Here is a 26,586-nt window from a genome sequence, read left to right as displayed (position 1 = left end):
TAGAAGCTCAGTAATTAACTTTTTAAAGGAAAAATATCCTATTTGCAGAAATATACACAGCTTTAGGATCTATAAAGGCAATAGATTGACAAACTAAGGATTTTTCATTATTAGGACAGACATGATCCATCAAACACTTGATACTGCTGATATGGTATCAGCAAAAATGTAATCAGCTTCCTGGACTGTGTGTGTTTTGAAGTCACAGAACTGCATGCTGTGACCCTTTAAGAAAGCCAGCAGGTCCATAGCTGTGGCTTCAGCTGTTCCACAGCAATTTCTACCTGCAGGCACCTAGGCTGGGGGACATATGAAGAACCAAAAAAGAAGGAGTGGTGGGGGAAGTCTCCATGCAGGTGCATGCTGTGAAGTTGGTAGCCAGATGTAATGTGTTGAGGGGCAGAGATGGCCTACAGGACTGCCAGTTCAGGACTGCACGTAGTGGCTTCCATTGCTTACACCTGGAGTTGCCAGAAATTAATCCATAACCTGGAAGAAGGTCCTTGGATAATCTTGAACATTTTGCAACTGCCACTTCCTTCCCTCCGTCTCCCACCCCACCAAATACTCCTACCACGTGCAAACAAGGCAGCTGGGATGTAGGAATCATTCTCAGAGCATGCTCCCAGCTGGTGACAGAAGGATATTGGGCGATCCATGCAGGCTCTTGCAATATTGTTGTGCATGATTCCCCACCCAACACCTCCCCTCCCCCCACCCCATCCCTTGCCATGTAGCTTTTTGTGCTATTAAAGAGGAAATGTGTTAACAACTCTTAGCAAAGTCTGACTGGGATTGGTGTCAATCTAGAGTGCCCACTGGGCTGGAGATCCTGAGGAGCAAATGGTGGTGACGAAAAAAAAGCATGGGAGCTCTTTCACTGCTTCTGAGAGAGAGGCAGTGCCAAGAACATGTAATTGAGGGACAAAGGGAAATGCCAGTAGTAAAATTGCCATCTACCTGGGGACACTTAGAGCCAAATGGAGTCAGCATAGAGCACCAATGCATCAGGCGGGGGACCATCTAGTTCTGTGATAGATGCACTCATTCAAAATACAGGGCTGCTTTTTCTTACTTGCAGCAAGTTAAAAAAACCCCCCAAAACCAACCACATGCAACAGAGTGATAAAAATGCCAACACTGGCTTTGAAAGTTTGTAGCACATGGAATAGAGGGGTTTTCCCCTCAGCTCACATGTGCTAGGAGCATTATGTAACCTTGTTTTGTAAGAAGCACACCGATCTCCTGGCACTGAAAAAAAAAATAGATGTTGACTGCAAAAATGAGAGAGCCAGGAATGTATTATATAGGAACAGGTCTCGCCAAAGTAAGCAAAGTCCAAACATCCCACACTTCCCAAATTATCTTTCTTTCCTGCTTAATGCACTGTAAATGAAATTCAGTTGGACTTTGACATTATTGTGGACTGGATTCAATCCCATTTATATTGAACATAGATTGGAATTGATGATAAAATTATATTGTTTGAACAAATAGCTCACTTCCTTTGCAATAATTCTTACAACTGTTAACATATTAATAATTATAATAATGTGTTGCATTTATAATAGTGCCTTTCTTCACCAAGAATCCTAATGCTCTCATGGAATAAAGTGATTGTACTGCATGTGTGCTATCTTAAGTGAAAACATATCCGACATCACAGCTCTGCTTGTAAATCATGCTTTAAAACATAAGTAGGTTAAGTAAGTTTCCTACCAATCCATGGCATTTTCAGTGCCTTTTTTTATAGTTAAATATGCCTCTGCTCATTCCTCCATAGAGCTTATGAAATGCTTTCCACCAAAATAAATGTATAAGAACTCTGCAGCATTAAGCAATCTTCCTAGGGAAACTCTTCATTTCTTTTCAGTGCTGCAGCCATTCCAGTTAAGTTTGATTTCCCTTGATTTTCAAAAAAAACAAGACAAAAATCAGTGGCGGAAAAAGTAGACTCCTTAATGAACAATATCAGTATTTCAACGGTTCCATTCAGCCATTACTGTTGACACTCTGGGTGTGCAGAAAAATGAGGTAAGCCCTCATTGCCTAGTCTTCAGTGAAGCAGGAAGATGCATGCTGGTTTTACTCAAGAAAGGTATGTGAGATCAATCCTGGGAAAAACACTCTTAAAAGTAGTTCATGCTGCTTAATGTCATTACACTATACATCCTGGCAATTTAGGCTAGGTATCTCAATTAAAAATAAACAAACAATCCCTGCATCTTTATGTAGATGAACTAACAAAACTATTCTTAATTCTTGATTCAGTGAACACAGACAGGCTAACAAGTGTCATATAGTTTTGTTTAGTTGTAACGCAGGATTTCAACTGCATGTTATGGAAGTTACTACAGCAGGAACCCCTTGTTGCTAGCCAGGCTAGGAGCAAGGGGAGGAGTTCATTGCAGTATTAAACCTGATGGTCTGGCCCAAAGGGACCAGGGGTGGAGATTGTGATGGAAGTACCTTTAAATTGTTGTAATCCATGATTTGAGTTCCATGTTATAGGAATTACTGTAGCAGGAACCACCTGAAGCAATGGAGGACAAGCCTTACAAGAAGCAATGCAACTGCAGCAGTGGACCTGACCTGAGCTGGCTTTGGTGCCCAGTAACTCCATGCAACATACCACCTCTCCTGCCCTGAGTGACCACCATAACAGATGGAGCCCAAAGTCAGGGACTAAATGGACTCAATGGACATTTTGTGGACATTTCTGGACATTTTACAGACATTTCACAGGGGTGGTCCAGAGACTAAGGGAATGATATCTGAGTATTATATCAAAGGATGAGAAGGGTGGTGGTGGTTAATGAAGTTGGATTGGATAGTGTGGTACGTAAGCATGACAAAAATGATATGGAATAAGGGGTGGAGAATGTGCTGGCTTTGGCTGGGATAGAGTTAATTTTCTTCATAGTAGCTACTATGGGGCTATGTTTTCAATTTGTGTTGAAAACAGTGTTGAACATATAGAGATGTTTTTGTTACTGCTGAGCAGTGCTTACACAGAGTCAAGGCCTTTTCTGCTCCTAACACCACCCCGCCAGCAAGTAGGCTGGGGGGTGCACAAGAAGCTGGGAGGGGAAACAGCTGGGACAGCTGACCCCAACTGACCGAAGGGATATTCCATACCATATGACATCAAGCTCAGCATAGAAAGCTGTGGAAGAAAAAGAAAGAGGGGGATGTTTGGAGTGATGGCGTTTGTCTTCCCAAGTAACCGTTACACATGATGGAGCCCTGCTTTCCTGGAGATGGCAGAACATCTGCCTGCCAATGGGAAGTGGTGAATTAATTCCTTGTTTTGCTTTGGTTGTGTGTCCAGCTTTTGCTTTACCTATTAAACTGTCTTTATCTCAACCCATGAGTTTTCTCACCTTTCCAATTCTCTCCCCCATCGTACCAGGGGGTGAGTGAGGGAGTGGCTGGCTGGTGCTTAGCTGCCATCTGGGGCAAAACCATGGCAGTCCACAGGGACAGTCGCATCAGAAACTAAAACATATGGAGTAGTGTTTAAGGGAGCTGGGTATTTCTTTAAATCCAAAAGTAAAAACTTTCCAATACAAACTTAATATGAATGATTCCTCTTTCTCTTACTGCTCAAGGGTTAAACACGGATGCTTTGGAGGAATTTGTTAGGAACTGGACAGTGAAATGCTTTCCACCATGTATGGCACATAGCCATTGTAAATATAATGTGTCCCATCACTGTTTTCACTGCCTCAACATCTCTGAGTGATGGGGAAAAAAGCACAGATTCTGTGCTACTTTCTGAGAATGCTGCAAAATGATTATTTTTTTTCTCTCTTAGGACCTGTGAGTATGTTATTATTGTCATTAGCCAATGTAGATAGTAGAAGTAGTCAATACTGGCACAGCTTACAAGCCCAGTGTCAAGATTTAATCAATCTCTATTCTTCTTGGTGTAGATTTTTATTTGTGATCTTAGAGTTAGTATGCTTTTAATCATACCTACAGATCAGAAAATAAGAAAAAGACAAAGAATGGCAATCACTCATGACGAAAACAATGTCAGACAAACAAGTCAAACTATTTCTGAAAAACAAAGTCAAAGTCTGGAAACTATTTTTCCAGTAAAAACAAAGCAAAACAAAACAAAACCCAACACAAATCTCTTACTGGCCAAGAATGGAAAATGAATATTCCTGAGATAATTGTTTGAATAGCTAAAATAATGAGGGAAACATGGTGTTAGCTAAAATGTTTTGTGCATGGGTGATATAATGAGCTTTCTTTACCAGACAGGTGTAATAACAGTGCGAGCCGTAGGAATGCCCTGCCCTTTGAGTCAACAGACTGACAACATGGCTATTATTTGCCAGTTTAGAGTAAGAAGCAGCAAATGCTTCAGTTATAGGAGCTGAAACCACAGGGTTAACATGGATATGCAAAATGGAAGTATGCATGCTGGAATATATCCAGAATGCCAAGTTGTTAACACTTCTACCTCTGTGAAAAATACTGTAAATACTGTATTGCCCACAAATAAGGAGGAATTGTAAATGTTGTCCAAGATTCCAAATCATTCACAGAAGGCATATGGAGACTTAACAGCAGCAAATAATGTCTTTTTTCTCAAATGTTATCAGTTCTTGCTGGTTATGGAAAAGGTGGTGGGTTGATGCTTAATGCTTTATAGGGCGAATAGCACAGTCCTTGTCTTCCAACCCTTCCTGCCTCTTTTGAGCATCACACAGCCCTGCGTGACCCTGTTATTCCAGAACAGATGTACTTTGTAAATGAAGGCAATTCAGAAAAAAAAGCTTTATGAAGCTAGAAAGAGTGTTTTATTCTGAACTGGCTTTGTGCACAGACCACTCTTAATTTCCAGATAAGAACAGTCACCCAGGAAGCCAATCAATGACAAGCAGCACAGTTTAAATTCATACACACACCCTTAATCCAAATTCACTTCCGTAAGGAGATAAGCTTTCAGTAAGTTTACTAATCAACCAGTATAAGTGGAGAAAGCAGAATGGGAGGTGTGGTTTCACTACTTAGTTTATTTTCCAGGATTTACATTTAAGTCAAAGGTAAAATGAGAGAAGTGATCCCATACTCGTTTCCATCAGAAACATTTATTTTTTAACAAGCCAGCATTTGTTGATAAACTCAGTCAAAAAAATAAACTGAGAACCAAGAAATAAAAATGTTGCAAAATTATAAACAACCATTGAAAAAGATGGGCTGAATACAAAGGAAAGGAAGAGTGAGGAACCTCACTAGACAGCAGCTTTTCCAAAGCCAGTGGTGTTACTGGGAGTAGTTTTATTGTATACTTGAACCATTTAGGACATTGGGTGATGTACAATACATCTGTCAAGCTTAGAGGCAAACCCTCCAGCGACTATACTAACTTTTGGCTCTGCAGAGACCCACCTTTGGTGGCTCATGAAAAGAAACTGAATTCTTCTAAAAAAAGTAGAGAATCTTTAGTAACATCATTGGGAAAAAACATGAGGGCACTTAGTTTTAGCCCAGTTCTTGGGAAGTTTGTTGCACAGGAGCATTTCCAGATTGTGAACCTGAGGTACAGTTTAAAAGGGAGGAGATGGGTCCATCGTCTTTGCAACTAAGTTGCTTCATTAAGTCTGGGTCCTTTTTACAGGAAAACAGTGTACCTTTTCTAGCAGACCTGGGTTTATCTCATTACTGCTATATTAACATCTCCAATGAGCATATTAAAAGCCTTTTGCATCAATACTTTTGTGCAATGTTGGCCCTGGTCATCTTCCCCCGCACATGTTTTGAGCGACAAGCCACAGGACTTCTCCAGACCCCATGTAGATCATCTGCTGTTCCCCAGATAGCTCCTGTCACTTACGCTAACATTGTAAATTTACTAAACTCCTGAATTTGTTCAGCTTTGGCATGGAGCTCACTGGTACATGGCAAAAAAGACTCAGGGCTGGACACAGATAGGAAAAATGAAGTCCATAGTGCCTTAAAAGCTGTTCAGAAGTGCTTGTTCAGTTAGAGTACATAAAAGTTTTGTCTGGATAGCACTTTGTCCTGTTTTCAGAAATGCAATGAGTTTAAATTGTAGCTGCTTCCTTGTAATTAACTAAGCACAAAAGCTGAACCCATGGAAATTGTATAGTAAACACCACTGCTTACTGGTATACTGGAAAGAACAAAGAGGGCACAGACTCCCATGCTAAAACCTAAGAGCAACACAATATACTGTATTTTGGGGTGATTCCATTGTGGTGGCATTTGATTTAGGGAGAAAGAGTTGCTTTTGCCAACACAGAAACAAATTTTCTCCTGCCATTATGTTTGGGCCCCTTTTCACCTCTCCTGTGTACAAGTGTTTACTGAAGTCTGCCTGGCCAGTTAAGCAGGAGGTTAACTGTGCCACAGCAGACATGTGGAAAGCAATTAAATGATTTACTACCTCTATTGAACACAGGCTTTGAAAAGCAAACATTGTCCAGCACAAGAACACCACTAGCGACACACAGCAGTTTGCTTCACTAATATTTTCCTCTGGGACCTCCCAAAGCATGGCGGAATACCACTGGAGTAACACTTGGTCCCACAGGATTATGGTATCCTGAGGAAAATACGGCTGAGCTAGGATGAAGGAGATACAGTCACCTTTTTTTGCAGTATGAACACCCAAGAGAGTCTAAATTTGCAACAGTCAATTTCAAACAACACGTGAATCATGAAACAGAGGCCTCCACATCTCCCCGTCAGGCACAGCAAAGAAAAGCCAGGTCACTTGATTTAACTTCAGGCTTTGAGATCAGCACACTCATGGTGAAGAAAGGATCACAGATAAAGTAAGGTGACATTCAGTGACATTACCACACTGATAATAGAAAATTACAAAGCTAGTGCTAAAAGCCCAGTGTGGGAGCAGGGCAAGAAACACTAGCTATTTCAGTATGTAAGCTACATTAAATGCTCAATCTGGCAAAGGTCCTGAACATGCCATTGCAGCCATGATTTATGTCAAATCGTGTACCGAAAGCAAGAGGATGAAGTTTGACTTGGCTCTTTGTACAGAAATATGCCAACGGTCGGGAACATGTTGTTCAAACAGTCAATATAGAGTTTAATGTGCACTAAAAGCATCAACATGGCTGTCCTGACTTGTGCCACTGAAAGTCATGTCCCTGGTCCACCCATGAAATTTGTTAAGAACCTCAAAATGGAAGAGAGCTCTCGGGTCACCAGATTCCCTTTTTGTATCTAGAAGGAATCATATCAGGTAATCTCTCATAAATGTATCGATCTCTACCTTAAACCAAATAGTTACTGTGCCTTTGCTATTACCTAAGGGAAATTGTTACAGGGCCTTTCACTTTTGATGGCTTACAAACTATATCTGATTTCAGATTAAGGAAGAAAAAGCAAATACCTCTGTAAAACCTGTTGATTATTCCACCCTTCTAGTATTGACTTTCTGGGTGCAGATGGTGTGTGCACCAAAATATGGAAACTGGCTCTTTATCCTTCACCTGAAAAAGCTCTGTCAGCATCAGATCTTTTTGGTTCTCAACAAACATTCATATTTACAGACAGAAGGACTATGGTTGTAAGTAGGAAAAAAGAGAACTATAATATGGGATACATGAAATAACGGGATCAGTATACAATCTATGAACAAAAGAATTACTCTCTCTTCACACCGTTTCTTTATTGTCTCACTAAAGTTCTGTTAACTTCAACAAATTTTGTTCTGGCTTATATTGGCCTAAGTAAAAACAGTAACACCTGCAATAGCAACATAGCATTGTTTCAAGTGAACTTAAAAGGTAACACAGTCCACAGTACCTAAAATTTTCTCTATACATGCATATACTATGCTAAAACTGATGTAAAGTCATCCATAATAAGATGTTCTGTAACTGATAATATAAATGTATTGAGAGAATGCCATTAGTAGTATGACTACACTAGACCCTGGTGCAACCAGGAAAAAAAATACTATCAAAATACATAGTAGGAAATAAGAAATTATATCTTAAAAAATGAAAAACTATTTAAGAATAGTTAAGTATAGCCATAGGGATTATAAATAAAATTCTCATCATGATAAATATTCTGACATTTAATGAAATGGAAGGCCATCAAGAAATTTTTTTCTAGAACTGCTTTAAAAAGAAATTTTCTCCATGTTTCCCTTAAAACCAAAAATAATTTCCAGTAAATCAGGAAAATGTTTACCTAGATTGATACATGGTCAAACTGTGGCTGTTTTTTCTTAAAATTTCACCTTTGTGGATACAGTTTAGTCTAATCCTCTATCAAAACGTGAGAAAGCATCTGAATGCTTTTAGGTCTAACATAGAACATAGACTTTTGGCTTTTAATTTGTCCTGTTAATAGCTTCATTGTATTAATTGTGCTCTCTAGATATTGTAAAGGAAAGATCAAGGCCTGCCAGAATGAATGAACTGGCACTTTATAAAGTTTCATTTCTGGAATGCCTACAGTAGCCCTGGTATAATTTAAAAGCCAGAACACAAATAATATTATTAATATAGCAGTATGGTAATCTAATCTAAGTCAAACAGTTTTTAAAAAATTGCCTTCTGGATTTTTTTCACCTTGGCAATTTGTCACATTTAAAAATACTGCAAAAGGTTCAGACCAAGGTTATTTTCTGACACAGTATTGCAAATCTTTGCTCAAAGAAAACCAGGATTTATGTAAAATAAATAAGATGCCATGGTCAGTATTCATAGTGAGCCTAGGAGTAACAATGTCACTGAAGAGGAAAGACAGATTTGCAAGAGGTTTCTGTTCCAGTGATGCAATTATGCATGAAATTTTTTAAACACAGAAATTACTACAACTTGCTGTTACTTTGCTAACATTTTTGTGGGACAGAAGCCTGCAAAATGGCTGACACCAGCTGCAAGTTAAACAGCTAGAAAGCCAGCAGATATGTCCTGGCAGGTTAGAGACAGAGGCCCAGAGAACAAGCAAGGAGGGTTTTTTGGTGGTGGTAAGAGGTACTGAAGTGATTTCCTCTACCTAAGAGGGATGCAGAGAACTGCCATGCTTTTCATTGGTCTTTGTGTTTATTAAATATAAACACCCTTCAAAGTAACCATTACTGATTTTCAATTTGGTGAAAATAACTGCTGTTTGTTGCATGTTCTGTTAAAGAGTGTATCTCTGTAGGAAAAACACTTAGAATCATAGATTCATAGAATGGTTTGGGTTGGAAGGGACCTTAAAGATCATCTAGTTCCAACCCTCCCCTGCTAGGGGCATCTTTCACTAGATGAGGTTGCTCAAAGCCCTGTCCAACCTGATTTTGAAAGCTGCCAATGATGGGGCATCCACATCTTCTTTCAGCAACCTGTTCCAGTGTCCCACCACCATTACCATAAAAAAAATTCTTCCTTATATCCAGATTAAACCTACCCTCTTTTGGTTTAAAATGGTTGTCCCTTGTCATGTCACTACAGGCCCTGGTAAAAAGTATTTCTATATCTTTCCTATAAGCCTCCTTTATACATTGAAATGCTGCTCTAAGGTCTCCCCAGAGCCTTCTCTTCTCCAGGCTGAACGACCCCACCTTTCAGCCTCTCTTCATAGGAGAGGTGCTGCAGCCCTCTGATCATTTTCATGGCCCTCCTCTGTACCTAACATGTCTGTGTCTTTCTTGTGCTGGGTCACCCAGAGCTGGACGCAATACTCCAGGTGGGGTCTCACAAGAGCAGAGTAGACGGGCAGCATCACATCCCTTGATCTGCTGGTCATGCTTCTTCCACCAGTATCCTCAAGTCATTCTCTGCAGGGCTGCTCTCAATCAATTCATGACCCAGTCTGCTCTGATACTGGGGGTTGCCCAATACATGTTGCAGTTTGAAGTAGACCCCCTGGAGCAGAGGGTGAGGAAGGGCAGATGGCTCCTTTCCTGAGAGCAATTGCACAGGCTTTCCTGGGAGAAGATTTGTGAGGGCAAATGGATCTAGACAGGGTGTAAAACATATGGGACGAGCCTGCAACAGGAGTACAGACAGGGAGAGAAGGAGCAGGGTTTTTCTGCAGCCAAGAGCATAAAGCCAGTCTTCAGAGGTCAGGGAGAGAAGGAGTCTTCCCAGGGACCCTGCAGAGACCTGGCAACCTGGGTGCTGGCAGGACCCACTCTTCACGAGCACAACTGACAGGGGATCTATTTAATCAAACCTTTTAAAATCAGATTTGCCCAACAGTTCTGCAGTTCCTCTGCTGAGAGTCACCCTGTTGCAGATTACTATTTTGCACTCTAGTAAAATCCAGCTGTAGGGACTGGAAGTATCTGGTATTTTTTTGGCATGGGAGAGCCCTTTTTACTTTAAAAACATTCCACTTCAGTGAACTGGCTGGCTAGGTATCCTGTCACACCAAGTTTCTGTCACATCGTAACACCACTTTCAATATCAACTCATATCAAATGACAGGTTGGGTTTTTCACAGAGAGCAAGGGCTTTTCTCACTTTCAGATTCTGCTGGTGTAAGCATATATTTCACTCTAAATGACAGTACTGACCCATCTCATGTCTCCAGCTGGAGTGCAGACTGAACACATAACTAATTTGTACTTTCTTCAAAGCAAGCTATGCAGATGAAGCAGAACCTGCTAGTCCAGTCAGAATCCATTTAGCAACAAAGATTACATATTTCAATGTTTGCTCCGTTGTTTTGACTGCGGGAACAAGGAGAAACAGTTCTTAATTATAAATAATCCCTTGCATGCATTTTTAACAGACTATTCTGTTCAAATAGTTGGAGCCTGCAGTGTTTTACAAGCTCCACATACAAATTATTCATCTTTGCTGATGATAATGAAAAACTTTGTTATTTATTGTTTTGTTAGGAGAATTTTCCTCCGGCAAGACCACCTCAGAGGGAAATAAAAACTAAAAATGTAGTTCAGTTTAAAAGCTTTAATAAAAAGCTGTGATTAAAAAAAAAAAAAAAGATTCCTGAATTATCCCAGATTTATAAACTAGAAACTAGAAAAGAATCAGGCCCAAAGCTATTAGAAACCAGAGAATTCAAAGTGAATTCACAGTACCAGTGAAATGTAACTAAATTATGGAATCCCCCAGTATCTACGAGCAAGGGTGACATTACACAGTGATGTAGAACTGTTCATCAAATAAAATAATGACTAATTTCTTTAGGATTTTTATAGGACAGATAATTTTTTTATCAGAAGTGCCATGCTATCCCAGGAGAAATATCAGTCAGGTAGGCTTAAGACACAGCGATGACACTCATATCCAGGATGCAAAGAAACTCCTTTCACTGAGTCTTACTCTGCAGTGAAAAATCAACATCAAAAGCAAGCAGCTTAATTCCTTAGTTATTAATAAAAACACATCAGGGAAGTTGAGTACACTCTCAAGCATTGCTCTGAAAGCAAAATATGAGACCGCTGGGAAAACTTTGTTTGTTTAGTTTTTTCCCTTGGGGTTTTTTTTCAGATGTTTTTTGAGTCATTGAGCTTGAGGGAAAAGTTAATTAATAGGCATAGCTTCTGTTTCTGCCAGAAATCTTTGCGTGACCAGTAATCAAATACCTAATTATCCAATTATGAAAGTGTGGATGTAGAGTGAGAACATGCCTGAAACTTCTTTTGCTTTTATGAAAGCTATAAGGGTTATTGTTATAATCTAGTGTGAGCAGCACAACATGGGATACAAAAATGTCACCAAATCAACTACTTGCTGCTGGAAAGGCACAGATGTCTTTAGGAAGATGTCCAGTCCAATTTATTTGGTGATGGAGAAGAGTAAGCATGCACACTGGTGCCACAGGGGCTATTCTGGTTCTCAGTGAACAGCCCCAGACATGCATTTCACCATACAGAGCAAGCATTGCAAGCTATAAAAATCATTTTAAGGATTTCCCAAACTAGTTATTTAGGAAGGGTGTGATGAATTGTAGCAGTTCCTGAAAATTTTCCTGGGGTAACAGTTAAGAAAGATGATTTATAGCATATAATGCATACCGAGGAAATCTTTCCATGCCTAACCTGAAATGACTGCATCTGAAAAAGCCAGAGATCATCAAGAGCCAACAGAAAGTATAAGTGGGCAAGCTAGAAGTAAGTTGGGGTGCTTGGGGATGTAAAAGTATCTGCTGTGGTCCTTGAGAGAAATAGCACTGGGGGAAAAGCTAATTCCAGGCCATAAAATAGCAGCTGGTATGGCTACATTGCACTTTGGTAGCCTTTTGTTTATAGAACAATGCTTACTGAGGGTCAGATTAAACTCTGGTTTTAAGCCAGGCTTTTATGGTATTATGCGAAATGGATCAGTCAATAGAGGAAAATGTCTGGATACGTAAGGAAGTGAAGGCAAGATGCTGTAAAGGAGTGGCAATGGACTTGCCTAATAACTATCTTTGAATAGCAGTGTAGGGAGAGGTGGTGACATGGAAAAAGCATTTCAGAGCTGGAACACTAAAGAGTTTATACACTTCTTCAGTGGCCTTCAGAAATTCAAGCTGAATCTAATTTACATATAAAATACCCCCTGCAAACCCCCTGCCTGATAAGTCGTCCCAATTTTAAGCTCCCTTTGATTTGTTGGAGTCATGCTAAGGGGCATTGGTGTAGGTCAAAATAAGACTCCGTGTCAGGGTTGAGAATGAGATCACTTACTGAGGACTACATTTGAAAAACCAAAAAGAAGTAGAGGGAAAATTCACATGACCCCTACAAATGTTAAAAGTGAGATGGAGCCCTCACCAAAGAACCTGTCAGAAATAATGAAACTGTCCTCAGCATAATTCTTATTAGAAATCAAGAGTGAAAGGGTCTTTCACTGAAAGTCCTGAGCATGGTTGAGATGTTCAAGGCAGGTCATAGGGTTGGCAGATTTGTGGTAAATATCTGGTGCTTTCTTTTACAAATATTATCAAATTGGCATTTGGGATCAACTTGTTACATTGCTTTAAAGAATTTAGATGAGATAGGGCTGTACTTACCTTAGACTGCCTATGAAGTCAAAAGAGGAAGAGGTAGCAGCATTTCCAGAAAACAGTTGAACTCTAGGTGAGATGCATAGCAATTTTCAGTAACTACTCAGAAAGATTACAGTGCATCAAGTCCTAATTTACATTTACTTTTTTTAGGTAAATGGGATGAACCAGAGCCTACCCACGCAGTCCTCCTTGATTTCTTCACTCATATCAATGGGATAACTCACTGGACTGGATCCTCTGGAGGATCAGTAGTTAAATAATTTTCTTTCAGAGGATATTTTAAAAACAAGCCTTCACAGAAAGCAGGTTTTAGTGAAACAGGCATCAACCTACAGTTACAGGAAGCCACTGGACAGATTCCCTTTGCATTAAAAAAAATAATTAAATTAAAGCCTGTGAGTATCAATTAAACTGCCTTAGAGGCTACTGATGAAAACTGGGCCTTCATGCCTAGAGAAATGTAAAGTGCATAAGAAATCACAACCTTTCCGTAGCTTTATGATCAAACCCTGGCCTACTTTTCACACAAAGCCAATTGCCTGGGCTCAGGGCCCATGGAGTTGCGATGAGAGGGATTGCTGTTAAAGAATTAAATGGATGTGAGAATGGCCTTGTATATGTAAACTGAGACTCTGTTGTTGGCCTAAAGACACTGAATAATCAGATCCTTTGAAGTGTAAAAACCAGAAAGATTTTCACAACTGATATCTTTGCCTTGGTGTCTTTGGAAAATTGTCGCAGTTCTTTCTCCTGAAGGATGTTTGGGATGCCTGAGAAAAGTGAGTGTAGCTGCTTTGGGTTTGCAAATAGCATGTTATATACTACTGCAAAAAGGCTTTATGAACTTAAATGTTACAAACATATAAAAGAAACAAAGGCCTACCTTTATCATTATCTTAGATCAGAAAGGAAATATAAACAAGGCCAAGAACATGTATTTGAGCATGGAATTTCTAGAAGAGTCAGGCACAGCTTTCAGACCACCCAGTGCTTGGTCTCCCCCTCTAACCTGCAAGACGATCCATTGAATTTTCCAGATTATTTTCTTTTCTGGTTCATTACTAATCAGATAACTTTCCTGAGTGATATTTAGACAATTTTTTTTCATGCTTACATTGCAACTTTCTCATTCTAATTGTTAAGCAGGTAAGCTGAAAAAAAATAGGTGCAGCATTCTTTTAAACAATCCCTTCTGTATTAGAGGGCATTTATAGTTCACAGTCTTTGTTTTCAGCTCAAGATTCTAGATACCAGAATAGACTGATATCAATACAGCATACTGTAGATAACAGTAAAGGTCCGATTCCACAGCCAGGAGATCCGCTCAGTGGAAAAGTTTTTAAAAGAACAGTGCCTCTCCCCAAATAAAAATCCAGAGTACACCTTTAATTTTCTTTTCTTCCTTGCAAATACCAATAATTGGTAACAAAAGTCAAACAAAAATTTAGCTAAACTACGTCAAAGTAGTGTTGGGAACTGACCTTTCCAAGCCACAAATCAACAGGCAAGTCAGAGTTCATCTCATAGTGGCAACCCAGGCTCAGTGCACACCAGTGACATGATAGAGTGTCTTAGGACTTGTTCACCTGACACAAGGCAGTATGTCCGGCAAATATTTATTTTAGCAATATGGGACAATACTTCCTGGTGTGTTGCTTCAGAACTGTTCTCTGAGTGGGAGTACCATCCTCGCATGATAAGAAAAGAATGGCTACAGGCTGAAACCAGCTAAGCCCTGACCCAACTTGCTCACCTGAAGGCTGGTTCTCCTGGAGTTACCCTATTGAAGTGGATGCTGGTGTAAAGAATTCACGCAAAAGGAAGAAACAGTACTTGGAGCAATGCCACTGATTTTTCTTGAGTTACGCCAGGGAAATGTTTGACTTGCAGAGACTAGTCACTAACTGGAAGAGATGGCCTGGGGCTACAGATGAGGGCTTGACCATGCACACGTGAGAAGCAGCCACACAACAGTGGCAGCAGGGTGATGGTCAAGTCAAGCATTCACAGAGAAGCTTTTCCTGGAAAAGCCACCTTTGTTCAACTTTGCCAGTTCTGGTGGGGGGCTTGTGACAACAGTCTAAAGAAGGACACACAGACCTTACCTACAGTCCAGCTTGCTCTGGGCAAGCAGCAATGCTGCTGCATGCAGAGGCAGAGCCACCCACCAAGAAGGGCCAGCTTCCAAGTGGGTCATTACATCTATTTGCTTCCAATGTAACACGTTCCCAAGATGGAGCAGCTTTCAGGCTGATTTTTGTTTCTGTCCATTTCTGGGGGGAGGAGGAGACACATTTGACTCATTGACTGTCTCCGAGCTGAGGAAGCTGAAAGTTCTCATTAAGGAGGCTTTGCCTTGCTGGCTGCATCTCAGCTAAATAGGCTTCTGCACCTGTGAACAGAGGACCAATGAATTCACTTTAATACCCGGCCATCAGAGCTGTAAATAGTATTGCACAGGCCAGTTAGATGCTGAGCTGAGGGAGTAAATGAAGTGCCAGGTGTAACTGGGAATGGAGCAGGAGTATATGAGTTTTCACATGATCCTCTGTTCAAAAGCACTCTGGAGATGGGAATATGTCTTTGGTTCCAGCATTTCACTTACCTGAAAAGCAAATTGTATGCCACAAATAAACAGGAAAATACAGCTTTAAATCAATGCCATTCTCAGTTTCTGTATAAAGTCTCATCATCGGTAAAACACACGGAACAGAAATCTAATTACACCTGGTAAGATTATCATAGAATCGTAGAATACCAGGTTGGAAGGATTAGATTGTGTTTTACGCCATTCTTCCACCTGAAAATAATGCAGAGGTGGGAAAAGTTTCTGATCACATTCTTGCTAAGCTATCCTGCTGAGAAGTATTGATTTTCAGGGTTTACATGAGTGTGTATCTGACTATTTACAAAGTCTATTTACTCTTCAGATGACAAAAGCACTCAAGAACGATTTCTTCCCCCCTCAGGGAAAGGCAAGAAGAAAGAAAGGAATGTCCTTTTTTGCTGCTGTTCTTTGCATTGTAAAAGCATGCATGCACTTGATTTGTATCAGTAAGAACGTTTTCTGGGCTAATGTGAAATTTATACATGAGCCTCACTATCAAGCAATTGCAACACATGCCTTCCAAGGGAGTTGCATTGCAGTGACAATTAACCGAATTATTTGGAGAATCTTATCATTTATAATCAAGCAAACTGGTCCACTGACTAGTGCAGAGACTGGGAATGGGAGAGTTAGGTTCCATTCGATGATCCTTATGGGTCCTTTCCAAATTGAGATTTTCTATGATTCTGTAATTCATTATTTCAGCATAAACACCTTGTTGAATTGTGTTGTTCATGTTTCCCAAAAACACGTGCAGCACACCTATTGCTACTGTGATCATTAGGTACATCCAGTATCTCTTTTATTGTTTATAAGGAAACAGAATAAAAAACAAAGGGTGAAATTCACCTCTTCTGACTTCAGCTGTCTAAGCCAGCTACCCTGGCTTTCAAAATATCCAATGCTGAGAAACTGGTAATTTCCCAAGAGCTCTTATGCACCAGTCTTATGCTGAGACAAATCATTCCAGAAGGGGGCTGGAGAACGGGTTAGTTAAAACAATCTGAGCTGAATCCTGCAGAGACATATCATGGACTGCCCTATTGCATCACAGTGATGACCCAATAAGCATGGGACTCTCAGATGACAGCAGAGAAAAACATGTATCTTTCAGCTCCTGTGCTTATTCAAAGGATTCTCACAATTTTAACATCAGTAACACCATAATGAAACAGAACACAGGAAAGTAACATGACATCAGCTGAAATGATTTATTATGAAAAATAATTAAATTAAAGGTTACTTGGGTCTCAATAGCTACAGCATTTTAAAATGGAAAGCTAACAGTTAATGCACTTCATATCTACTTGGTTCAAAAGCATTCCCTTCAAAACATTCCCATAAGCCCCCACACAGCAGACTGAGGACACTACACTCTAAGAAAGTCACAGTCCTCAGTTCTCTTTCAGGTCACAAAAGACCAAACTGTTCAAGTAGCAGAAGCATCTGCCTTCCTTGTGTACTCCAAAGGTATTGTTGGACTATTTTGATCCCTGTCCATATAAGATACCGTCACTAGTACCATTGGGCATGCTAGCTGGGACTCAGACGTTTATAGCACAAATCATAGTCACATAACCAGTAGTGAGACTGAACATCAGTCTCTCACCTGACACACAGCTCAGAGTTTGATGCTGACAAATAATAAAAAACCACTAGTGAGATAAGGACTCACAATAAGGATGCAAATATAGCAATTTTGTAGAGTATATGTAAAACACGTTTTTACACTCCTGATGTAGTGCTCACTGTGCAGAAGGAAAAAAGCACCTTGCTTTCCTCCAGTGACCCAGAGTCACAGCCAAAGTAGGTGCAGGACCACAGGGGAGAAGAACGCAAATGCTCCTCTGAGCTGAGTCCTGCCTCTCTGACTGAACCGCAGCTGTGGAAGTGATTGCTGTTTCCCTTCTAAGGTAAATGAAGTGATGCACGTGGTTATGGTTTTACAGTGTGCACTTTCTTCAGGCTGGACTTTTGAAAGGCATCAGCTGTCTCTAGACTGTCTTGTAATAACCTGGGTTTATACACCACTATAGGATTAAAGACATTAGCCACCTTGCCCCATTCGCAGTATCACTGAAACAGGAGAACAAGTCCTCTTTGAAATGAACTTTATTCTACAAACATTTAGAGTAAAAATTTTAGCTAATTTCCATAACTGCATATAATACCAGAAGGAAAAAGCACAAGAGAGAAATATGGTCGTTTTAAGATTACTCACAGCTGTTTTCTAAACTACTCACTTGCTAGGGAAGCATTAAATGGGAGCTGAAATATTTCCTTTTGTTTATGCTCATGTTCTCCTCTTTGGGCATTTTGTTTCTACGCATCCACATTCATCTACATGCACATACGTGAATTGGACTGTCTTATGCTCAGAGCAAACCAGTTCCACCTTCACTTCGTGACTCCTTTTTTCATGGCAGCAAATGCATTTGTGTTCCATTTCACTGGCCTCAAAGGAATACCTATAGAAATGAGATTTGCACATCAGTCTGCTGCCTGTTGTCTTCCCAAACTAATTCATATTTGCTGCTCCAAATGGAGGTACTTCTAAGACGCAGAGGAGCAAAATTTCCAATCTATTTTTCTGCTTATTCAGAACAGTCTTTCCTCAGGATGCTACTAGACATGCAGAGCCAGATCCTCTGACACCAGTGGGAAAAATCCCAGTAACTTCAGTGGATTTTGGATTAGGCCCATTTTGGCAAGACAGAAAGGAACAATTCATGCAGAATTCATGCAAAAAACTCCACTAAACACCAGAGCTGTTCAAAAACAACATAAGGAGATGTTTAAGAACAGGTAGTTAATAAATTTGGCTGATATCTTTTCAAAGGGACCTCTTTTCCTAAGATAAGGCATTCCTGTCACACTAAAGACATTTAGTCACACTGCTAATGTCTGCTGTTCTGCACACCCAGTTTCCCAACCAGGTCCTTTTAAACAACAGCAAGGGTACAAACAGCTGCAGCCCACTGGTGACAAGAACCCAGGAAGACCAGACATGGGGGCAGACAGAGAAAAGTTTCCTACTTACACAGAATAGGTACTGCACGTCCCTTCACAAAAGGGCACTGGGACTGGAGCAGCTGACTTACAGTTGTTGTGGACGATATACTGCTCTTTCACATTGCGTTTGCATTTATGTGGCAGGTCAACACCTGTGTAGGAGAACACTTCTGTTAGACTTCTTCAGACTGGGGAGTAAATGTTTTGAAAGGTATCTGATAGGAAACCAAGGTCAGATCTTTTTAAAGTTCAAATGCATAACCAAAAAAACAAGTTAGAGTGCAAAGAGGCGCTAATTCAGCAAAACAATTTCCTGTTGGTCAAGGCCCTTTTGTATTTGTGGACTAGCTTAAATGAAGACTTGTGCGTAAGTTTGTGTAAAAATACTGTTGAACCAAGACCTAGAGGAGACATGAAGGGTTTTGTTGTTTTTTTTTTTAAAACTGCTGTAAGTGACATTTGTGACTCTGTAATGACCTATGATTTGTGGATAGATGCTAGAGAAAAAAGACCTTTTTTCCATGCAGTTCCAGATGGTAGAATACAGAGCATATTTTCTACAAATTTTCTTACAGTTCAAACTAACAGTGTTTCAGTTATTTAAACACACAGAAAAGAAGATCAGAGAATGCTAGTGTCCCCATTGGAAGAATGAGAGATTTTTAGCCTCAGCTGTGAGGTACAAAACAGCTCTGCTGCTGTAAGAACAGTCTTCCAGTCTGTGGAAACTGCAGACTCTCAGTGCATGCAGAAACAGGACAGGACTACAAGCAGGGGAGAACTTAACAGTACTGGAATAGGGAATCAGTGATTTAATGCACTCACATGTCTTACAACAGCCATCTGAAGTCACATCAACTGTCCCCTGTATTGAAAGCAAACATAACCAGAACAGTTCAGATGCACATACTGCTAAGCAGCTAGTAGTAACGATGAGAGTTCAGGTATATTCACTCATCTCTAACCAACACAGATTCCTCCTCAGACCTATTTGTGTACCAATTATATAAAAAATTGTTTAAAAAAAATAATCCAGGAAACAAGGGAGTGAATTTTCTTAAAACTATATATCCTCTCACAAGCCAGGTAAGATGTCCTGTAATACATGCTTGACATTATGTAGGTCCTATTGAAGCCAGCACAAAAAAACCCCAGCCCCAGAGAATGACAGTTGCTCCTGGAATTGAACAGCCTGACCTGCGCAGAAACTACCCCAAAGCTAATTCAAGTCAATGACTGTCCCTGCTTTGGTTTTCACACAATGCTTCTGAAAGTTACTGGAAACCACTAATTGCTGAAATCCAGAGCATGAATGATACCGCTTGCTCATTCACGTACCCACTTTTTTGCTTAGTGGTGTACCAAGTATTTCTAACACTATGTTCATTGGGTCCCCAAGGGTCCATGGTGAGTTACCAGTTGCTCAATTGCATTTTGTAACACTGGCATTTCTCAAGTCAGGAAAAATCCCAACTTGCTAATGCCCCAATACTCTTCTCTTTCAAGTTCTAGCACTTATCCCACAACAAGTAAAATACGTGGGTTGTTTGCAAATAGTTTTAGTTTACTGGGACACTCCATTTAGGGCTGAAAAAACATATTTCCTTCAAACAAGGATGATCAGCTCAGAAAGATCAAGAAACACTGAAGTGACTCATACAAAACAGAAAACTCCCAGGGCAGCAGTAGGACTCATTCCAGAAGCCTTTTTTTTTTTTGGCTCTAAAATACTTACTGGGACACAGTTTGATTCTTCAAATGGTAGGCAGACCTTTACCGTACTAGTCAAGGAAAACTGGCCAGCTGATTCAGTGCATGTGTACTGAGTACAGTTATCATATGGAGCTTTATAACTCTTCCCAACCTGAACAAAAACAGGAAAAAAACCTCGACCCAATATAGTATAGCAATAAAAATACATTAATGCAACAGTAATACAGTCAATGAACTGGCAAGAGGGACTGGGTTGTTCATATCACTCTGAAAGTGCTGACTTGTTTGGAACTCACATCTGTAAATTATGTACCAAGTTCACCCACTACTAGCCTATGCAAAATCCCTTCTCTCGCCACCTAGGTGGAAAGAATCAAAAGCTGGTAGCAGAATGAGGATAGAGGTATGAACAGAAATGCCAGAAGGTAGGTGTGTTACTGTATGTGGAATAAAATATACACAAAAGAAAATAATTCTTTTAAAAGATTTCAACAGGTTTTTAACAGATGGGGAAAAAGCAAAAAGTGTGAAAGAAAAGTCTTTATATTAGAGGTTAATGAACAAATGCAAAGCCTCCTCATGGAAACATAAAAATTGTATATTGGCACAGGAGAAGCTAGCTTGCAAGATAATTTATCAATAAAAGGATGAAATAGAAAAGATGCAGAACAGAAGAGCCACCAGAGAAGAAATAATATGTAAGACAATAGTCACTGGTTGAGGCAGCGTCATTAACTGTTCACAGGAGTAGTAGGCTGTAATAAAACCAAAGAGCTAGCCTGAGGCTCAGCCCATGTCTACACAACGCTACGCTAACAATAATGTATTACCTGGGTGTGTTACCAAGTCACACTACACCACAGCAGCCATGCCACTTTTGATTTCTACCTCAGCAAATTCAGAACTAGTGGTAGTACAGCTATATCAGCTTGCTCACACCATTTAGCCCTGTATCTCCAAGGCAAGATAATGACACTGTTTCCAGATCAGAGTAATATGATGTGAAGCCAGCTCACGTATCTCTGCAAAAGCAGTATTACACAGTGACACCATCCCCTCCAAATTCTTTCTCTCTGTTGCATGTCAGGAGGAGGTGGGGGTAACATGATTTCCATTCCCGCCAGAGATGCATAATTTTCAACACAGTGGTGCCTGTGAGATGTACACAGCAGAGAGCAGTTGTATAAACATCTACATCTACTTTGGAAATACAGACATTTTTAAATCTCCTAGAGGACTTCCCAAATGTATGACACTGGTTCAAAAAATGCTGAAGTCTTTTTGATAATTCAGCCTTGTGTGCAGCACAAGGGAGTGCTTACCTCAATGGTCACATTGCCAGATGGAAAATTTGCCACACATGCCACTTGCTGGCACTGGCTGCAGCACTGACCCTCCTCTTCTACATAGCGGAAACCCTGTGGAAATAAAGTTTCCATTTCACTATGTTACTTGATGTCTTGTCCATGAAGCACCTTAGGATCAAGCCACACTGGAGATGGCAGAGGAAATGAGCCAACCTTCTGGTTTCATTTCTGTTGTCTTTAGAAACCCGTTGGAACCACTTTAAGCCTGACAAAGCTGGCAATTTCTTTCCCTTATTGTATAGTGATTTCAGGGCACTTCAGTTACCACGGAGAACTTGTCATTGGGTATTCTTTGGGCTAATGCACATCAGGCCAAATAAATTAATTCAGCATATGATTGCTTGCACAATCCAGTGCTTGGTCTGATATGATTATCCACAAGAATTGCTGCTGTCAGACATGTGAAGATCATGCATCAGTTATTTCCTTCCCTGTGTTTTAGGTATCCATTGTTCTCTTGATGGGTGTGGGTGTGGCTGGCTTCAGGATAAAGGGTAATTGTTTTGTCCATTTTTAGGATTGGTGGTGGGTCTGGCCTTATCTGGGCAAGAATGAAAAAGAAACCACTCTTTGCTTACATTCAGTAATAGACTGAACAGTTTGTGTGCAGACTCTCAGCTCACGAGTACTGAGAAGTGTCTGGAAACATACAAACCACTGTGTAGTTTCTTTACAATTTTAATTTTTGAGCTGACAGTGGGCAACACCAACAGAATGGCACAAACTTGATCTTTCAGCAGTCAGACTTCTCTTTAACAGGTTTGCAATTGTTCTCCCTCAGTGCATCTTTCCAAGGGTGATCTCTTAAATTTGCTAGAGCAAAAATAACCAGCACCCTAAAAAGGACTTTACAAAAAATCTAATAGAAGATTGCATCCTGTTATCTTTCGGTGAGGAAGCAGTTATACTATTTCAGTTTTACAGTACATCTCCTCAACAGCCATTGTTCGTGGTCAGGGAGGCTGAGCATGCAGCGCTGACCTGCTGGCACGTGGTTTGACATTTCACTGGAACACACTGGATGCGGTTGGTCTGTGTCACAACGTCCTGCTCATCTGTGCACACACAGTCTTCACAAGAGCTTTTAGGCACCATTGCCCCAGGCTGGAAATAAAGAGGAGAGAGGAAACAGGACATGGCAAGAATTCAGTGGGGTTTAGAATAAACATACATCCCTGGACTATTGAAAATGAGTGCTTATGCTTGGGATTTATTTTTGGAAGGACTTCCTGTAATGAATACCCACAGATCTCTAAAACCTCACACTGTCAGTATGCACACTGTCACTCTACTGCATCCAGCTCTGGGGTCCCCAGTACAAGAAAGACATGGAGCTGTTGGAGCGAGTCCAGAGGAGGGCCACAAAAATTATCAGAGGGCTGGAGCATCTCTGCTATGAGGACAGGCTGAGAGAGTTGAGGTTGTTCAGCCTGGAGAAGAGAAGGCTCTGGGGAAACCTTATTGCAGCCTTCCAGTACCTGAAGAAGGCCTACAGGAAACCTGGAGAGGGACTGTTTACAAGGGCATGTGGTGATAGGACAAGGGGTAATGGGTTTAAACTAAGAGAGGGTTGATTTAGATTAGCTATTAGGAAGAAATTCTTTACCGAGAGGGTGGTGAGGCACTGGAACAGGTGGCCCAGAGAAGTTGTGGATACCACCTCCCTGGAAGTGTTCAAGGCCAGGTTGGATGGAGCTTTGGACAACCTGGTCCAGTAGAGGGTGTCCCTGTCCATGGCAGAGGGGTTTGAACTAGATGATCTTTGAGATCTCTTCCAACCCAAACCATTCTATGATTCTATGATTCTATAAAATGAACACTCCCAAATGTATCAATTGTGTTAAATAAATTATTACATTATCTCATAAATTCCATGCATCAATTTTCACTCAGTTTAACCTAATAATTAAACTTACCACATCAAATGAGATTTAAAATTTGTATTCAATCACAATTCTGACTTCTTGACTCTAAAACATAGGTAAGATCTCATCTAGTAAGCAAGCTACTGGTCTCTAGCGTTACCTGTTCAGTAACATTTCCCATAGTACATAAGACTACTGGCAGGGAAAAATTACAGGCCATTCTAATCCTGTTTTTTATGTGAGTGTTGAAAATAACAACTTCAGAAAATTCTGACTCAGACAGCATTAACTTGGGGAAGGAAGTGTCACGAAGAAAACCTACCTTAAATTCAACTCCTTCAGAAACACATACACCTTTTGGTACTGTAAGAAGAAAATAAAATGAAAAAGATGTGCTAGGAATGATGGAAACAGTTACTGTACCCATCTCTGAATTGTGAGTAATTTAGAGGAGACAAAGAGTAGAACTGAACTTATTCACTAGCCTTAATAGCCCGCACAAAATGGTGGAAAAAACCAAGTAGTACATGGTGCTAATTGTTATTTAGAAGCCCACATGTAACATCTGCTCAGATGTTATGCATGAAATGGGGGGGATAATTCTATATCCTGGTATTTTCCATATAGAAAAATCTATTCACCTCATAGTTTTTTACCAATGCTTGAAATTAGTTGAGCTTTTCTTTATTGTTAACCACCTTGCTGGTAACAGAGCCAATGGGAAGCTGGATCAGGTATGTGAATCTGGAAATATAATTTGGCAGCAGAGCTTCCGGATATGTTCAATGTAACTGACATTCAGTATCTGATCAATAAATTAGACTCATTGAAAACTGCACCAGTTAACTCCACCACCAAAAAAAAAAAAAGCACCAATTGTAAATGCTGAGAGAGAAGGGGACAGGCTACTGCTTATGATTGTAACTCATTTAGAAAACATTAAATAGCTCAAGGAATAAATAAAACGCCTTATGGAAACATGGTACTTACTACAGGAGAAGATAGGACAACAACCATCCTCAGATATAGCAACCACAGGTTGAAAGCCTAAGTCACATGCTGTTTTGTTGATAATGCAGGTTTTTATATCACATTCTGCAACAGACAATATAGATAAAGTAAGACAAAGCATCCCGTCCAGCAGTGTTACTTGCAGACAAAGCTTGAACATCCAAGAAATTGAGCAGAAACAGATGATTCTTGAACCACACTTTTTTGGAATTTGAGACATGTTCAGGTGAAGTATCTCTAAGCTTGCTCTACTGTAAAGCTCTTTCCTGGACTTAGACTTCTGGCCATTGTTCTTGCTTCTCTTCCCCCACTGGATGTCATCTCTAAAAAAACTGGACACCCTCATGTCAGAGAAGTGACAGAGAAACAAGTTGGGGCAATGAGTCAGAGAGTGGAAAAAATGAAGAGGCAGTGAATGAGAGTCAAAAATGTAAAGGTTGGAACATGCAAGGCAGAGCACCCTGACAGTGCCCACTGCCCCCTCAAGGCATCCAAGGAGCCTAACAGACCTCTGCCTGTCAGCATGAAGGGATGAGGAACAGGAAAACACCATTGTCAGGATTATCTGTCCTGCATCTTCTTATAGGTGCTGGGAATGGCCAGGGTCAGGAGCAGGCTGATGGGGAAGTTCTGTGCTGTGGAGGGCGTTTGGGACCAGGAGGATGTAAATGGAAAGGTGAGGGCAAATGTATATCAACAACCTCCACAGGAAGCCTTGGGGGAGCCTGGAAGGTAAGCACGTCCTCCCTTACTGGATGGATCTCTGTGCAAGGATGTCATGTCAGAAGGGACAAGAGCCAGAGGATCCAGTGAAGCAACTGCTGGCCCCAATGATCCATGGAGATTTTCTAACGTAAGTATCTGGTGGGTCATGGTACTAGTTTAGAATACAAGCTGGACCAGAGGAGGTCTCTGCTGATAGCAAGAGCTCCTGGCATGTAGTTGGAAGAAATGACCACTCCAGTGTGTTTATTTGAATCTGGTGCCTGTGGGGTACCAGATCTCACTTGAGGATTGCTACTAAAGGCAAATGATGCTGCGTTATGACATCTGAATTATCTACTCACCACAGACTGTCTCTGTGCAGCATGGGTCATCCAGACGTGTTTTTATTTTGCGTACAAAGCCCTCTTTAGTGCAGTTCATAGGTGGAGATTTAATACAAGGGCGGGGGAAGCAAGAGATATTCAAGGTTGCTTCATCACAAGTACAGTATTGACAGTCATGTTCCCAAGCCTCTCTAGGCTGTGAAAATAATAGGGACAGTAGTTCAGAGAGCAAAAACTAGGAGCATTATGTTAATAAATGCCTGATGCAAGACGGTATAGGGCTGGGTTGCCCTAATTTATTATGTAGGAAAATCAGAGTTCAAATCCCCAAGGGAAGAGAAGGCAACAGTAAGAAAAATGCTATTATCTGCCACCTTCCTTTGCAGGTTTATGTGTTTCCAGAACAGAAGCATTGTAGTTCTATCAGGAAACAGTGATTCCCACAAACTGCTACTTCTGCTCCTGTACCTCAAGTAATTAATAAAGTTCTGGAGTTAATAAAATCTGCTGTTATCTTCCCCACTGTCATTGTAGTTCACTGGTATTTAAGCTTAGAATTAAAAGAAGAAACTCATGCAGTAATTTTTACAGGAGGTCACAGCACCCAGCTATAGTATAATGACAGTATTTTCTTTTTTCTTACCTGTTTCACTGACCCATCTTGTGCAGCGCAACCTATAAAATTAATTATAGATTCCTTTTATCGTAACTGAAGCAGGGGAAACAACAGAAGCAGGAGAACAGGAATAGAAGGAAGGTCTTGAAATCTGAGAAACAGCCACAAAGAGAGATCCAGAGTGCAAAGTCACAGGTTGCGTACCCAAAATATCTTAAAGATCCTCCTCTTTATTCTTTTGAAAGTTGCACTTTCTGCATAAGAGCAGGCAGAAACTGCCAATTTGAAACATTTCCAGCCTAAATAGAAAGGGTCAGTATCAAGGTCTCCCCTGTTTCCTCTGTACCCAGAACCTCCACCTTAATGTGCTCTTCTA

General features: G+C 40.5%; 1 protein-coding gene and 1 long non-coding RNA gene across 6 annotated transcripts in view; one reads left to right on the top strand and one right to left on the bottom strand.

Annotated features, from left to right (window-relative positions):
* The first annotated feature begins 14,571 nt into the window (after positions 1–14,571).
* On the top strand, positions 14,572–26,292 carry LOC142602081 (uncharacterized). Of its 2 annotated transcripts, none has more exons than XR_012835750.1 (5): positions 14,572–15,157; positions 17,320–17,490; positions 20,666–20,727; positions 25,255–25,398; positions 25,981–26,292. It is a non-coding gene; the product is annotated as an uncharacterized LOC142602081 (long non-coding RNA). The 2 variants fall into 2 exon arrangements; XR_012835751.1 differs by having other exon boundaries at positions 15,900–17,490.
* LOC104638815 (mucin-5B) overlaps positions 17,490–26,586 on the bottom strand; it is a 51,357-nt gene continuing 42,260 nt past the window's right edge. For all 4 annotated transcript variants that reach the window (XM_075754895.1, XM_075754894.1, XM_075754896.1 and 1 more), the window contains 10 exons: positions 26,238–26,269; positions 25,613–25,790; positions 24,525–24,629; positions 23,857–23,897; positions 22,651–22,773; positions 21,625–21,720; positions 20,325–20,453; positions 19,415–19,454; positions 18,618–18,741; positions 17,490–18,045 (listed from right to left, as the gene is read on the bottom strand). In XM_075754895.1, the coding sequence (XP_075611010.1) occupies positions 17,871–18,045; positions 18,618–18,741; positions 19,415–19,454; positions 20,325–20,453; positions 21,625–21,720; positions 22,651–22,773; positions 23,857–23,897; positions 24,525–24,629; positions 25,613–25,790; positions 26,238–26,269 (1,043 nt within the window). In that variant the 3' untranslated portion in view covers positions 17,490–17,870. The remainder of the gene's footprint in view (positions 18,046–18,617; positions 18,742–19,414; positions 19,455–20,324; positions 20,454–21,624; positions 21,721–22,650; positions 22,774–23,856; positions 23,898–24,524; positions 24,630–25,612; positions 25,791–26,237; positions 26,270–26,586) is intronic.

Source organism: Balearica regulorum, chromosome 5, assembly GCF_011004875.1.
Source record: "Balearica regulorum gibbericeps isolate bBalReg1 chromosome 5, bBalReg1.pri, whole genome shotgun sequence".
Taxonomy (NCBI): Eukaryota; Metazoa; Chordata; class Aves; order Gruiformes; family Gruidae; genus Balearica; species Balearica regulorum.
This window is presented reverse-complemented; position numbering and strand designations above follow the sequence as displayed.